Source organism: Salvelinus sp. IW2-2015, linkage group LG20 (assembly GCF_002910315.2).
Source record: "Salvelinus sp. IW2-2015 linkage group LG20, ASM291031v2, whole genome shotgun sequence".
Classification (NCBI taxonomy): domain Eukaryota; kingdom Metazoa; phylum Chordata; class Actinopteri; order Salmoniformes; family Salmonidae; genus Salvelinus; species Salvelinus sp. IW2-2015.
The window spans coordinates 1,797,047-1,814,242 of NC_036860.1; the positions used below are offsets into that span (position 1 = coordinate 1,797,047).

General features: G+C 40.5%; 1 protein-coding gene across 1 annotated transcript in view; it reads left to right on the plus strand.

Moving 5' to 3' along the window:
* LOC111980561 (carbonic anhydrase-related protein 10) overlaps positions 1-17,196 on the plus strand; it is a 39,120-nt gene that overhangs the window by 13,709 nt on the left and 8,215 nt on the right. Inside the window, exons 3-6 of the mRNA XM_024011363.3 lie at positions 1,927-2,072; positions 13,931-14,116; positions 14,890-14,985; positions 15,126-15,198. Coding sequence (XP_023867131.1) covers positions 1,927-2,072; positions 13,931-14,116; positions 14,890-14,985; positions 15,126-15,198 — 501 coding nt within the window. The remainder of the gene's footprint in view (positions 1-1,926; positions 2,073-13,930; positions 14,117-14,889; positions 14,986-15,125; positions 15,199-17,196) is intronic.

Below are 17,196 nucleotides of genomic sequence, written 5' to 3' on the forward strand. Positions count from 1 at the left end.
GCTGGGACATACTGCATTGCACCTGCTGCATGCACCTGCTACCTGATCCAATAATATACCTGTACTGGAATAGAGATCATGAACACTATGCAGCATGGGTAAAGGGGGTGAGAGTTCACACGTGAGGGTTTAGACATACTTATACTTTTCTAGCTGAGTTTTCTAATGGAAATTGTTGTCTTTCCTGCTCAGCCTCAGTAATGTCCAGGTGCATCTCTAAGCACCTTTCGCTGCCAAAACAATAGCGTTTGTTTGAATCTGCCCTATGAAGCATCCTTAACAATGAATGCCTCGTCATTTATTTAGACGTTTTTATCGCTCTTGCTCCACCAAATCAACAATCAAATAAAGTGGTTAAAAAGTTAATACAACAGTTAGCATTACACTCAACTCATGGCAATCTATCTTTTTTTCCCTTTGAGCATGGTTCTCAACAGTTTGACATATCCTCTCTTTCTTGCGACTGTTGTGCTCACCAAATGTCACTGAGTGGGATTACAACACAGTTACATCACTGTTTTAGGACACAAAGGCTTTTATGTACTGTACGTCACATTACCAATTTTTTGGGGCAAAAGTAATAATTGTTGCCAAAATACTGCCATCGAAACTATCAACAACAGTGTCAATTTTTCCCTGGATCAGTTCGTTAAAACAATGATAGTTTAGTTAAAAATGCCTAGGCTTCATTTTGTGATCATTTTACTAAACATTGTGCTTTTTTGATAAACACTATATTGAACCCACTACACGTGCAGCTACAACTGGTAAACAATGTGGTGGCTCAGAAAGCAGGAAGATATGCAACAGGAGCTTTGTTGACATTCAGAAATTCCAACATCATTCCAGATCCTCCTCTACTGTATTTCATTATTATGCATTAAGAGTAGTTTGGCCAAGATAGGCATGTAATATAGGTCACTGATCATCTTAGGGTGGCTAATCCATTGCTTATTTGCTAGTTGAATCTTTATTCAGATTATTTTGAGATTTACCTACTTAGCAGATTCACTAGCTGATTCATTAGCTGATTCTTAATTCTGAAATTGACTCCTATTCATGATTTCCTCTTATTGTAGAAACATCTATAAGGGGTTGTGGCATTGATCTGATTGTCCTTAACCACCATTGGGCTTTGCCCATGAAGGCATGCCCCTTGCCCATGAATTAAGAGCAATGAAAAAGTACTGGTTGTCCCAGGAGTCTCCGTCCGGCAGTTCAGATGAGTATCAGTCTCTAATCCCTATGCTAAGGGAGAGAACGTAATAGTCCTGAACCCTCATCTGTTTCACAGCTGGACGGCCCACTCCATTCAAGCCGACCCACGTGATGTAATCACGGCTGGGTGATGTCACACGTGTCAGAAAGGGGTAGTGATGGCACTCTTGAGGCCTGCCACATCTGTCACAGCTGCCCTGCTCCTGTGCCACTGCCAGGCTCTGAGCCATACTAAGAGGAGAGGAGGGGTTCTCCCCAGTCCCTTCTGTCATGTGCAAGTAACGAGGGACGGATAACTAAGATTATTTCAGCTGATCTTAAATCAGATTCTGGAAGCATTTAAACTGATTCTGATATAGAGGGATTCTATCTAAATCCATAGTAGGATCTACATACATACATAATCAACTTTGGCATTACTCTCGTGCCCTTCTCTCAAAATAGCTCTTCCTAGTACTGTACAATCATAATATGGAATGTTGTGCTGATGGCATACTCCATACTCTAACTGCTGCTGTTTGGTTACAGTAAGGCAAGGACTTTAAAGGGATATCTTTACTTCGTTTCCTTACTCAGTGTTTCCTCAGTGGTTCCGGTCAAAGTTTTTATAGTCCAAGTGCTGTTTAAGAACATACTCATCTCACACATCAACATGATATTAGACATTAGACACAATAAAGGACATTGAACTGTGCTTGTTGTCCACAGTACCATCCTTCTGGGGGCTAGTGAATTCCGCCTGGAACCTGTGTGCCATGGGAAAGAGGCAGTCGCCGGTCAACGTCGAGACCAGTCACATGATCTTTGACCCCTTCCTCACCCCTCTACGTCTCAACACAGGCGGACGCAGCAAGGTAAGGGGATTGTGGAAAGCCTGATGACTCTTGAGCTTGTAGATCTGAAGGGCATCAGGACTTAAACTTCAGGAGATGTTGATCATCTGGAGGCTATTATTGGATTCCAGTTGTTTGTGTTCATATTACATTTAATGCGTAATGCGTAATGAGGACTAGTATGCTCAGCCATCATCAAAACGAGGTGTAGGTGGGAAAAATTCTGTTTACAGAATAAACGTTTCTAGATTTATAGTATGAAGTAACATCAAATTAAAAAATCTTCTCTCAGAATTCTTTCGACTACACTGACAGGGTGAATTTTCTAAATGCCACTAGCAACACCCCCGCTATCTGGCCCCATGGCTCCCCTTTAGTTGTACATCATGCTCTGCTTTCACAGTTGCCTTCTGAATCTCTCCCATCCCGATCCCATCAAATGACCCATATAGCAGATAGTATTTATTGTAGGATTTCACTAACATTATCAAAGGGTGTTGGCAGGATGCCCCAAGCTCAAGCTGCAAGCTGGGGACATGACCATCGTTCACCACAGGGCATAAAGTCCACTAGGGAATAGGGGAAATCACTAATCATGTAAAATGAGAATGACAACAGAATTACACCCAGTACTATAGTTCAAATGGTGACAATTTAACTATTACCGAAACTATTTGATGCAATTACATTTTATTGACATATCTTTTGGTTCTTAGCGGTGTTGTGTAAGAATGAAAATTGACTTACTGTAAGATATGTGGTGACCATTTTTCAGAGGACAAAAACCTTTGATTAAGATAGTCCACCTCCCCCAGCATTTGGGTCCCATGAATAGTACGCTAATTTTGTTAGAATCAGAAAAATACCACAAGGAGCCAGGGAGGATTGGCAAAGAACAGTACATATAAGAGAGGGTTAAATTCTCTTTGTAAGTCTTGTTTTATGATTAATGCTAGTGTGCATCTGCTGAGCGAGAGCGCAGAGAGCTGGGCCATCTGTGCTGGCGTGTGTCTGTGGGAGGACTGTGGGAGAGGGGATAAATGAAGTTAGCCAGGATGTTTTTACATTCGCCACAGCTCGTCTACTCGATACTCCCAGATATATGTCCATCAACAGATGGACATGTTTACTCTCCCAGTTAATTGCCTCTTTTCCTGCAGCTATTTATTGAGATGTATACACRATTTTAGTTTMAAATWTMMRKWMMMSCKWTTWKKKKKRACATACWGCACCACACACKAACYAACTCAGCTCASACACAAGTAGAATASATGTTATTKCTYATTAACATTGAGCTTMGATTTACAGCTTGATGAAAGGCGGTTGCTTGAAAAAGGTGGTMGTGTAAATGAATTTCCATCTTGTTATTAAGCACTTGGGATGTTAGACCTTGTGGAGGAGTCTTACTTTACCACAGAAAACTTCAGACGGAGAGAGATGRTCAGGTGGAGGGGATGCTGAGATTCTGAGGAAKCTGTTTTGTAAAGACATTTAACTGTTGGAGAAAGTGTGAAATWTACTTGTTATGGTCAAAGATCAAACGATAAGATGCAGTTGCTGCACTCCAAAAACTGCACTTTTACAGAAGTGTATTTMTTCACTTCACTTGAATATTAGGGAAATATTTTCAACTTGTATGCTCAGGCAGCGACTGAATAGCAATTTGCATTTTAGATACTTGATWKAGACAATTAATCCMAAGAAGRGATTTAGTGTGGCAATCTTTGTCAWGAKAAAAMACAACATGAAACTGTGGTGATAAGCCTTTGCTTGATAAATGYTTCTGTTCACAGCATCTTTGAATTGARTTCAACGTGTTGACATTTAGTAATAATTTGGATGCTGCGACAGTCAATAGCAGGACATTAGTCATTTCCTATCTCACTTGCTCCCATGTTGTCCACAAAGCCATACTCACTCGCACACACTGTCACCAAATTCACTCATGAAGATGTAGTTTCTCATTAACTTACCCTAGTAAAGCACAAACAGTTCCTCATAGAAAACATTTAGTAGGCAACAAGTTGGCATTTTGCAAAGCACCCATGAGGAAAACTGTCAGTCGGGAAATGTCGGTCCTTTGAACATATTGGTGCAATTTTACAGTATAACCTATTTCATGTAATGTAATCCTGGGCTAGAATATCCTTATTTTTTTGTTTATCCAGAAAACAGCCTGCTATTACCAAGAGACAAGTTTGAGATAAGATAAAAAAAGATACCTTAGTTCCTTTCGAAGGTTGAAGGACTTCAATGTCCTCAATCTGTTCAAATCCCAGACTTTGAAGCCTCAAGGAAGGGAGGGATTGCAAAGTGGCTTAGGAGTGACAGACTAAAGGAGAAGTAAGGTGGGTGAGGTGAGTGTTGGGTCAAATAACAGGAGGATTCATCATTCTGACAGGCTTCACATGGAGTGTCACCACTTAAAGACATGCTCCGGAACTTTGGTGACTCATTCCTACATTGCGGTGCCTTTTGGACCTCAATTCTTGTATTCTACCAGTTTGACTTTTGGAAAAACATATTGGTCACTTTATTTTTTTGTGCATTTTCCAACCTGTTAGGTGCATAATCCTACCAGGGTGGAACCTAACAGGGTGGAAATTTGGAGCCTAAATTAGCCATAGCTCTGTGAGTGAGCAAGATTGAGTTAGCATAAAGAGATTAAGGGTCTCACTGTTCAGTAAGAATAGGAGCAAGGCAAGATTCATTCCATCAGCCATAGGGCTGCTGAACAGTGGGACATAGGACAGATGCAGGATGAACTGAACAGTGCGGACATTTAGGACAGCATCGCAGGAGATGCTGAACAGTGGGACATTAGACACGACTGCCGGATGCTGAACAGCATGGACACTTAGGGGGACAGATGCAGGCGATGCGTGAACAGTGCGGACACCTAGAGCACAAGAACTGCAAGGCCCCAAATACACGGAACCGCGTCAGCTACAGGCCGCAGAGACCTCTTAGGAATATGTGCGACAAATGCTAAATCGTGCTGACTGTGTGTCAACTAAACCTATCCCATTTTTTCTGCTACTGCATGTAGTTTAATTGTGTTTGTGTTTGTGTATTTATATTCTGGCCTCACAGAATGAATTTCCATTTAAATGTACAATAAAGTATATCATATCGTAATGGCTGAACACTTGAACAGGATTAAATAAAATTATAATAAATACAATAATCATGGAAGAAAATGAATGAAGAGAAGATTAACTAGACTATAAAAATAATTAAAAAAATATATTATTAACAAAGAAGTACTGCAGAGTCTCTTAACAAAGATGTTTAGGGTTGTCTGAGGTCCATACAACATTCAAACAGACACCATGAAAAGGGAATTTAGAAAAACACACTTAATTGGCAGAGATGTTTTAGCATACTATTTGTCTTCCACTGTTGCAAAATGATTGGTTAACCAGCCCAAAGGGGAGCTCCTGGTGTGCTTCTTGTGTATGATTTTGTGAGGATTTCTGTGTAACTACTATTAGCGTCTGTTGGAACCTTTACTGTGTTGGCGGAGCAAGTAACATGCATTCCGTTATTTTATGCCTATATAATTTCTCCTGGAAGTTGATGAATAACACCCGGGAACACGGCCAAAAACGCCTACACTCCACAACTAAAAAAGTGTTCAAAAAGGCATTTCCTTTCAAGATCCAAATGTTTGTGTTTTTTAAGGTAAAGGATACCTGACCTTATATTTCAAGTCTTTGGAACACATTTTAAACTAAATAAGAAGTGATAATTCCTGGGACAGAAAAATGCACCGCATAGCTAGAGAATTATTTTTAAACCCCACATCTTTGGTTTGGAAGTGTGCAATATGTAGTTCATAAAGCATAATCTATGAGCAGAATTACGTTTTACCTAATTAGCACGAAATCCATAGTGAAAGCAACTGTTTTTCTTGGGAGCTGTGCTGCACCATTTTCCCTAACATTTGCCCCCTAAAGCCAATTTGAGTTCAAACCAATGCGCTTCAGCCCATCGCCATATGAAGTGACAGCTAGCAAGATGCACTTGATGCCACACAGCAGAGCTAGAGCAAGAGCAATGACGTGGTGCACGTATCTGCAGTACACCATTTTCGGAGTCCTCTTTTGCCTCGTGAGTCCTACTTTCAGAACACTGCTAAACAGTATACAAAAAGTACTGAGAGTCTCTTTAACAAAGATGTTAGGGGTTGTCTGAGGTCCATACAACATTCAAAACAGACACCATGAAAAGGAATTTAGCAAACACACTTTATTGGCAGAGATGTTTTAGAATATTTTGTCTTTCATGTTGCAAAATGATGGTTAACCAGCCAAAGAGGGAGCTACGGTGCGCTTCTCGTGCACGATTTTGGGAGATTTCTATTTTGCATATTGTAACCTTACTGTGTTGGCGGAACAAATAACATGCCTTCTGTTGCTTTACCACCCCAACTGTATTGAACTGCCAGGAACAGGCAGTGTTTCTGTCAACGTGTGTTTACTGGAGATTCTCTCTGCTGCTCGTGTTGAGCCCCAGACAAAATTCTCTCCATTATACTACTATTGTGGATCTCATGCTGAGTGTGTGTGAAGTTCAGTAAAATCCCAACTTTGAAACAGAGCCAGTAGACGTGCCTCAATGCATAGAATTCGCAGATATTCCCCCACAGAGAGGAGCTCACTTCAGAGTGTAAAGGCCACAGTTAGAGGGCGGCAGGTAGCCTAGCGGTTAAGAGTGTTGGGCCAGTAACTGAAAGGTCACTGGTTAGAATCCCCGAGCCGACTAGGTGAATAATCTGTGCTGTGCCCTTGAGCAAGGCACTTACCCCTAATTGCTCCTGCTAAATTATGTAAATGTAAAATGTGTATTTTTCAGGCAGAGACAGTAGAGGGCCTCCAGGGAACCGAGAGAGAACTGATCGGGGATTTAATAATCTAATCAAAGCTAGTCTCTTCTCTTCTCAAAACATGGTGGAAAACCAAAACTACCTCCTGTTCTCACTGTTTTGAGGGCAGTCACTGCAATTTACTTTTCATTGATATAATAATGGGAGAGTCTTGCGTTCTGCATAAAAGTGAGGTATGAAATGTACAGTGCCTTCAGAAAGTATTCACACCCCTTTACTATTTCCACATTTTGTTCTGTTACAGCTTGAATTTAAAATTGTTTACATTTAGATTTTTTTGTCACTGGCCTCACACACAATACCCCATAATGTCAGAGTGGAATTATGTTTTTAGACATTTTTACAAATTAATAAAAAATTAAGTCAGTGAGTATTCAACCCCTTTCTATTGGCTAGCCTAAATAAGTTCAGGAGTAAAAATTGGCTTAACAAGTCACATAATAAGTTGCATAGACTCACTCTATGGGAAATAAGTGTTTAATTTAATATTTGAATGGCTACTTCATCTCTGTACCCCACACATACAATTATCTGTAAGGTCCCTCAGTCGAGCAGTGAATTTCAAACACAGATTCAACCACAAAGATCAGGGGGGTTTTCCAATGCCTCGGAAAGAAGGGCACCTATTGGTAAATGGGTAAAAAAAAAAAGCAGACATTGAATATCCCTTTGAGCATGCTGAAGTTATTAATTACACTTTGGATGGTGTCTCTACAAAGATGCAAGCGTCCTTCCTAACTCAGTTGCTGGAGAGGAAGGAAACTGCTCAGGGATTTCACCATGAGGCCAATGGTGACTTTAAAACAGTTAAAGAGTTTAATGGCTGTGATAAGAGAGAACTAAGGATGGATCCACAACATTGTAGTTAATCCATAATACTAACCTAATTGACAGAGTGAAAAGAAGGAAGCCTGTACAGAATAAAAATATTCCAAAACATGCATCCTGTTTGCAACAAGGCACTAAAGAAATACTGCAAAGCAATTTTTTGTCCTGAATACAAAGTGTTATGTTTGGGGCAAATCCGATGCAACGCATTACTGAGTACCATTCTCCATATGTTGAAGCACGGTGATGGCTGCATCATATTATGGGTATGCTTGTAATCGTTAAGGACTGGGGAGTTTTTCAGGGTGGAAAATTAACAGAATGGAGCTAAGCACAGGCAAAATCCTAGAGGAAAACCTGGTTCAGTCTGCTTTCCACAAGACACTGTGGGATTTCTTTTTTTACAAATGTTAGAATTTTTCTTCTACTTTGACAGAGTATTTTGTGTTGATCATTGACAAAGAAAAGGACAATTACATCCATTTGAATCCCACTTAGTAACACAACAAAATGTGGAAAGTCAAGGGGTGTGAATACTTTCTGAAGGCACTATAGAACCTATCTCTCAAGCCCGAGGGACAGTCCACTGTACAGCAGAGGGGAAAAGTTTCACCTAACCTGATACAAAACAAATGTCAAATTAAAATCAAATGTCCCCAAAATGTAAGCCCTCAATATTTGGACTCAATTCACTGAAGCAGAACAGCAATTAGTCCCAAGCCTTTTTAACTCAATGGAGCGTGGGGGGATTTTTGGTCATGGTAAGCAGCTTTTATGCTCTGTTTGGAAATGCTTAAAGCGGACAGCAAAATCGGTAAATCCCTCAACAGGAGTGTTGTGTCAGCTCCTCCTCTAGCATGACTTTACGTCCAAATACATTGCATTCAAGGTAGCTAGAGCATTGTGCGTTGTCATAATCAATGATCATTGTGAATTTGAATGGAATTGAGGTTCATCTGCAGAATTTCTGCCTGTTAGGTAGGCCTAGTCTGTGGTGTCAATGAGACCGCACTGAATAGAGAGCATTTGAAAGACACTTTGTGATAGAATATCCAATTGATTGTCCATGCTACTCCTAACCCATTTAATCCCGAATTTTTCCAGACATGAAAATATCCAAATATTGTGTCATTAGTAAGCCTTTAAAATAATAATCTTTTTTTTTTAGTTTTCATGGAAAAGTAGGTAAAGAAGTGTGTTTTATGGTCGTTCACACTTGTGACCGGTGGGATAATGTGATGTATACTGAATTAACATATTTATCCTATGCAGTCATGAAAATTCTTATATATCCCAGCCCAGTTATTAACACATTTAAAACTCTGTCACTGGCAGTCCCCAACATTGCTACTAGAATGCCCCATCACATTCTAGTGTGACTATTTACATATCAAAAACCCTTTTACAACACCGATATGAATACTGAGAGCAAAAACAAAAAACAACAACCATCAACGTATTTCAACACTGTTACTTTAGTGCAACATGTATTGAAACATTAATATTGTAACTTTATTGTAACATTTTAACTTGTACTTTAGTGTAATATTCATTGTAACATTGTCATTGTGACATTTTAGTGCAAAATTCACTAACAACTGTATAGCAGTCGTGTCATTCATTCACATTGAACATAAAGGTAACATTTAGGATAGAGGTAGCCTGTAGAACATGCATTCAAGTAGAGGCCTACACTGAACAAAATCAAATAAAAAAATCAAATATATATATATTATACACATACATATGTGTATATATGTAGGTGTATAATATATATTTTTTAAATGTTTGTATTACAGTAGGCTTCAGAACCAAGTGCACGATTAGTTTGTGCATCACTATTTTGAACTACGATCAGTCAGATACTGTAATACAGTATGTCTTGAATTAATTGATCCTCTTTTCCAAAAACATTTCAGTCATTTTGATTGTCTTTTTCGTCTACTTTTCTTTTCTTCCTAGAGTCCGTTGTACTGCTTCTCCTCACCCTTTATTGACTTTTCTATTTTTCTTATATTGGCTTTTTCGGCCCTTTTTCATTCGCTCTTATCTCCTTTTCTACTGTCCATGGTATATCTTGAAGCACTCAATGTGCAGTGGCGCTTTGCATTTCTCACATGCATATGTAGTGCGTTTGTCACAATGACGACATCTATGGAACCGGTGCATCGTGTTGATTGGCCAGTGAAAAGCTTTGTCATATCTTGCCTGATCTTCAATAGTAGCAGCCAGTAGAGTTTTCCTTCGTTGGCTCAGTGGTTTCGTGCCAAACTTTTGCATAAGAGACTGGCCCACTATCCATGAGAAGGTGAGCAGGTTGATGGTCCCTCCCATGACATCTCTGTAAAATAAATGGCTGTTTTACGAGTGCACTGTTGAGAGACCATGCAAAGATGGGCCACCACCACTTCTTAGACCTGATGGAGATATGCTATCTTGAAACCTGTAGGTTGTGAAGTTCAACACCACCCATGTGCTCATTGTATAGGTTGATGCATTTTGGTTGTGGGACTTTGTCAAAGGCACGTCGCTCCTTGTTCCATCTCTTGACAGAGGTCTCACTACTGTATTTTTCCTTCGTGTTTGTTCCCACTGTGACAATGTTATTGTCTTTCTAATGGACCAGCAACTTGTCTCCTTGGGTCAGAACTTCAGAGATTCCACGGGGTAACTTCATGAAGTTCTTCTGTGGCTTAAATGGGACATCAAACAGACGATTTTGCCTCATCGTTCTAGAGCTCCCATATCCTCTTTTTGTCATTTCATCGAGGAGTGCAAGCGAAGTGAAGAGGTTGTCATGAAGGAACTTGCAACCTTGAGGCACCTGAGATTGCTCTGCAACCCCAAGAACGACACTGGGTCCATGACCCAACCCAGTCTCAGGGAGGAGAGTGTGGGGTGGTGAGGGGTAGGTCATCATCACTGATAACGTTGTTCCTGTCATGATCAGTTTGCATAGGTTCAGCATATACATTCAACAGCCTGGCTGGCAAATGGCCTGTCTCCCCCTAATAGTCCATATCTGACCCATCGCTATCACAATCTCTGAGGGATAACTGCAATGTTGCACGCCTTGTCTGAGCAGTCACCTAGATCCAACATATCCAGAACTTGACTCAAAGTGAAACTAACAGAAAGAACAGAGTAGAAAGTTAGGTAGAACAAGAACTATGTATGTGTATAAGTATGTGTATACCTAGATGCACTGTGTTATCCCGCCGGTCACTATTGTTGCAGTCAACATGTTTACTCATTCTATGACCACACTGAACAAAGTTGAGTAATTGCAAATGCATATATCAATACTAGACACCTTAAAGATTACGTGTACCAAAAATATTTGTCCTATCTGAATGTTAACATACTTTACTAACCTTTTGTTTGGGAGCTTTAATGCAGCCATCGTCTTCTCATGGTGCAACCAGGAAGTAAACAGCTCTGGTCATGTGGCAATTTACACTTAACATGTGACACTGCACATATTTCATTGAGACCCTTTTTTATTCCAATATTTGCTGGAAATGCATTGATATATGATTCAGTAAAACTTTTAGAGCCTTATAAGGAAACATTTTTTACGGTCACTATTGTGACTGATGGGATTAAATAGGTTAATAAATTGAAGTTATGTTAAGAGATTTGATTTGGTTTGATTGAATGACCATGTGACCATACCCGGCCAGTATAAAAGCACCGATTTAGAGTATAGTCGGTCGCTACACAAGATGAATACAGGAACTGAACAACTTTAAAAATCTGCTGCTATAAAAAAAAAATCTATACCCTGTGAAAAAATGTAATATGACCTAAAATCTGTCTGCAACTATTTAAAAAGAAAAAAAWATATATATATATACAGTACCAGTCAAAAATGTGGACACACTTACTCATTCAAGGTACTCATTCTGTACCTTAAATGCACTGTTAAGTGGGTACTCTAAATGTTGTTATTATATCTTTGTCTATCAGATTTTAATGCACCACTGTCATCAGAAGGATTTTGAAGGCTGTGTGGGTGAACAGTAGGTGGATTTAGTGAAAACATATTTTTATGACAAAGCAAGCCAGCTACATTATCACATCCCAAAGGGCCTCATCACATTTCTTTGCTTACTAGCCAGTAGAGATTATATCATCCCCAAAACAGAACCTACAACTCCGAACCCATATTGCCGTCTTCTCATGCACAAAGTAGTGCCCCAGTGCCAGCTCAGTGCCAGCTCAGTGCCAGCTCAGTGCCAGCTCAGTGCCTGCTGAGTGCTTATTTTGCCTAGTAATTAGAATAGGTGTCAGTGGAAGATTTGGTCTAATACATAACACTGTTGAGGAATTGAATTAATGTTCGGCTCTCACCATTTTGCTCATTTGATTACATGCATTATGCACTAAGAGGGAGTAGAAAGGCCCTGTTTAAAGGGCCATTAAAAAACATGTCAAGTGAAATATATTGCTTTCCTACTTCATTTAACCATCGGCAGTATTTGTTGTATATATTTGTCTGTATTTTTTGTCTCTGAATAAATTAACTAAGTGGATCACCCTAAGATGAATGACTCCATCACGATCTACACAGGCATATCACTGAACTCCCTCCCTTCACTTTTTCTCCTTACCTCCCTCTCATTTATTATAAGTCTTGATGTTATCCTAGTTTTATATGAAAGAATGGAACAAAGCTTTGAAGGTCTTCCTTTACCTGTTGTCACTTCAAACAATGTGAGAGTTGGTTTCTCAGTTTATTATTCATTTCACCTGCTGCCTTAATGAGATGAGATTTGGAAGATGATTTTCTATTTTTTATTTATTTAATCCACCTTTTAAAAACCTCATTTACTGCAGGCCTACAGCCAATCCAAATGATTATTTCGTGATTATGAGCCTGAGGAAATTATAATTTTACATCGCAGTAATGGGAAAGTGCAATTGGAGCGTGAGTTTTTTTCTTTTTCTACCCATAATGGAAATGATAAAGAATTACACTGAACAAAAATATAAACGCAACATGTAAGGTGTTGTCCCATGTTTCATGAGCTGAATAAAATAATTTTGTTTACATCCCTGTTACTGAGCATTTATCCTTTGCCAAGATAATCCATCGACCTGACAGGTGTGGCATATCAAGAAGTTGATAAAACAGCATGGTCATTATACAGGTGCACCTTGTGCTGGGGAAAAAAAGGACCACTCTAAAAATGTGCAGAAACCGTCTCAGGGAGCTCTCATGCACTCGTCATCCTCACGAGAGATTTGACCTGACTGCAGTTCGGCGTTGTAACAGACTTCAGTAGGCAAATACTCACCTTTGATGGCCACTGGCACACTTCATGGATTAGTCCCGGTTTCAACTGTTTCGGGCAGATGCAGACCTGTGTATGGCATCCTGGGGCGAGCGGTTTGCAATGTCAACGTTGTGAACAAGAGTGCCCCATGGTGGTGATGGTATGGGCAGGCATAAGCTACGAACATAATTGCATTTTATCAATGGCAATTTTAATGCACAGAGATACTGTGGTGAGACCGTTCATCCGGTGCCATCACCTCATTTTCAGCATTGTAATGCACAGCCCCATGTTGCAAGGATCTGTACACAATTCCTGGAAGCTGAAAATGTCCCAGTTCTTCCATGGCCTGCATACTCACCAGACATATCACCCATTGAGCATGTTTGGGATGCTCTGTATCGACGTGTACTACAGCGTATTCCAGTTCCCGCAATATCCAGCAACTTCAAACAGTCATTGAAGAGGAGTGGGACAACATTTCACATGCCACAATCAACAGCCTGATCAACTCTATGCGACGGAGATGTGTCGCGCTTCATGAGGCAAATGGTGGTCACACCAGATACTGACTGGTTTTCTGATCCACAACCCTACCTATTTTTAAGGTATCTGTGACCAACAGATGCATACCTGTATTTGCAGTCATGTAAAATCCATAGATTAGGGCCTAATTTATTTATTTTAATTTACTGATTTTCCTTATGTGAACTGTAACTCGGTAAAATCTTAGAAATTGTTGCATGTTGCGTTTATATTTTAGTTCAGTGTATTAACATGAGTTATCTCCATTTCCTCTTCTGTAGAGGTCTCTCAGGTGAGAAACTTGCCCCCCTTCTCTTTTAACACATCCACCACACCTCACTTGACTCCTCTCTGTGCAGATGGGAGGCACCATGTACAACACAGGGCGCCACGTGTCGCTGCGGCCAGACAAGGCTCACCTGGTGAACATCTCCGGTGGGCCTCTGGGTTACAGTCACCGGCTGGAGGAGATCCGCCTGCACTTCGGRAGCGAGGACGGCCAGGGCTCGGAGCACCTGCTCAATGGACAGTCCTTCCCTGCAGAGGTGAGAGGGAACGAGCCAATGAGCCGAGAGGGATTATCTTTATCTTTGTTGTGTCTATAAACAATCCAATCCACTGAAAGTTGCTTTCATTAGACTAAGAGCTCAATTCAATCAAACGTGCATTACAGTTAAGGCTTCACTGCTTTACACAGCCCTACTGAGGCTMGTTTGTGTGGAAGATTTCCTCAAACAATGGATAATGATAAAATATGCTGGACTACCTCTATCACTCAGTCCATTAATCACATGTACAGGGCCTTTGAAGGGTGGGGTAGAAGAGCATCAACAATCTGCATCCTAACAATGTAATTGAAGGCAGGATCGACAAATGGCAGTGAGTTTTTAGTGGCAGTGGGTTTTTTCAGTGGAGGAGGGCGATATTATAATGACAAAAAAGTAAAAGCAGTAAACTTATCGGGTGCCAAACTGAGTTTATCTGTCTCGATTTAAATTAGATTTGGCAAACACTTTCCAGTCCTTAATCACTATTTTTAAGTGAGGAAGATATGTTGCCAAAAGTAAGCGGCTGCCCAGATAATTAGAGCTAAATCCCATTCTAAATTGGAACTCTACTGAGCAGATAAGTGTCAAAAGTAAAACATTCCTGAATTTCTTGAGTTTGTCTTCGAGTGAGGGTTGGATGGGTAAGATTAGTTTAATCTGACATAATGCTTTCATGTGCAAGACAAATTCACATTTCTGTCTCACATGGTCTAACACCAGGAAATGAAGGACTCACTGTTTGTTTTGTCTTTATCTCGCRTCACTTACAGGTGCAACTTATACACTACAACCAGGAACTCTATGCCAACTACAGTGAGGCAGCCAAGAGCCCCAATGGCYTAGCAATTGTGTCCATATTCATAAAGGTCAGTTTGTGCTTGATGCAGACAATCTCCTTCTCTGTGGTGTTCTATTGTAGTGACAGTGGTCTTTATATTCAGAATCCCATGGGACTGTGCTGCGGATGCTGAATATTTCATGTTCTTTTAAATCTCTTCCCTCTCAGATATCCGAGTCTCCAAATGTATTCCTGAATCGCATGCTGAACAGAGACACCATCACGAGAATAACATACAAACGTAAGCACCCTCGGACATTTAAGATGTGTGGGTTTATGCACACACGTTGTCAAATCTACAGTAGTCACAGATAGAATAGTAGTCAGTTCCATTTCTGGATCCGTCATAAAAAAGAATATCTAGCAGCTGAATTCATTTGGCTAATTGGAAGGTTGCCAGAGATGGACTTAATCAGAGATTGAGTGAAATTCATTCCAACTTCTGAATTAATCAGCTACATTACCAATGTGATCCTCCTGGTTCAATATATAAGATGTGTAACAATAGAAACGGCCCCCAACCCTGAGAGATGTTTGAGTCATCTCCTGTTTCTAACTGACAGAAATAACTCTGTGGCACTTTCAGAATGTTCTAAGCTGATCAAAAATTGTCATTCCTTTAAAGACAACAATTATGTAACATTGCTATAGTTAGTATTAACAGCCTCTACCCAAACTCTCTTTTCTTTCAGTTTTATGCTCTTCATTAAGTCTGGTTAATTTAATTGTCATTCCTTTTTCATTAATGAAATTAAATGTGTAAGTCGCTCTGGATAAGTGCGTCTGCTAAATGACTTAAATGTAAATGTAAATGTAAATTAAACGAATTACATTAAATAAATCGCTAATCATCCTTTTATTTGTATCCCATTACTATAATAATAGGATGTTATACTGTATTACAAGTCCCTGCTGACCAGGGAGGTACTATCATTCGTCAAAACAGATGCAGTCACCCCCTTACTGAAGAAACCCAACCTTGACCTCTTATCCAACTACAGGCCCATCTCCAACCTCTTCCTATCAAAAGTACTGGAAAAAGTGATTGCAAACCAGCTTCAATCCCATCRGTCTTCCAATTAYCTGAWCAKYTTTTTCCAGTGAGGTTTCCAGTCCTTGCACAGCACRGAAACAGCTATGGTGAAAGTTACCAATGYCCTACTGATGGCTGCAGAATCTGGATCACCTAGCCTCCCACTTCTCTTAGATCTCAGTGCTCTTTTGACACTGCTGACCACAACATCATCCTGCGGCATCAGAGAGCACACTTCAGTCTCTGGAACTGCTCTGAACTGGTTCTCCTCTTACCTCTCCAATAGGAAGCAATACATCCCGATTGGATAGTCCAGATCGGTGGAGTCTACAGTCACATGCGGCGTCCCACAGGGGTCAGTTTTGCATCCTATTCTGTTCCTAATCTACATGCTCCCTCTCAGCCAAATCTTCAGAGTCTATAACATCAACTTCCACTGCTGCACTGACGATACCCAAGTATATATTTACATCAATCCGGACACATCTCAGCCCTAGCAAAACTTGGCAGCTGCCTAGATGACATCAGGGCATGGATGAAAGAGAACTTCCTCCGGCTGAACAGCAGCAAGACTGAGGCTATGCTTATTGGGACACACAAGCAGATCACTAGTGCTGGAAACATCTTCCCTACTAGTGACGGTCAAGTCATCCATATGTCCTCTGTCATCTCTAACCTGGAAGTTAAGTTTGATCCTTCTCTGTCCTTTGATGCCCATATAAAACATATCTGCAAAACATAATTTTTCCATCTAAGAAACATTGCCTGGCTCAAACCATCGCTCTCCCAGCCAGATGCAGAGAAACTCGCCCACGCCTTCATCTTCTCCCAGATCGACTATGGCAATGCTCTGTTCGGGGGCCTTTAAACCAAATCACTTCAGAGACTACAACTTCTCCAGAAGAGTCCTGCCAGGACCAAGAAGTCAGCCCACATCACCCCCATCCTTGCTGAACTACACTGGGTACCGGTCAACTATAAGATTGACTTTAAAATCCTCCTCCCAGTGTTTAAAGCCTTGAATGGATTGAGTCCCACCTACATCAACAATATAATTTATATCAATGAGCCACCTCGCACTATCCACTCCAGCAACTCACCACTGCTTCAGGACCCCAAGACACGTCTCAGTACTATGGGGGACCGAGCCTTCTGCTCCTTTGCCCCTCGCCTATGGAATACTCTCCCTGGCCATTTGAGAGCCGC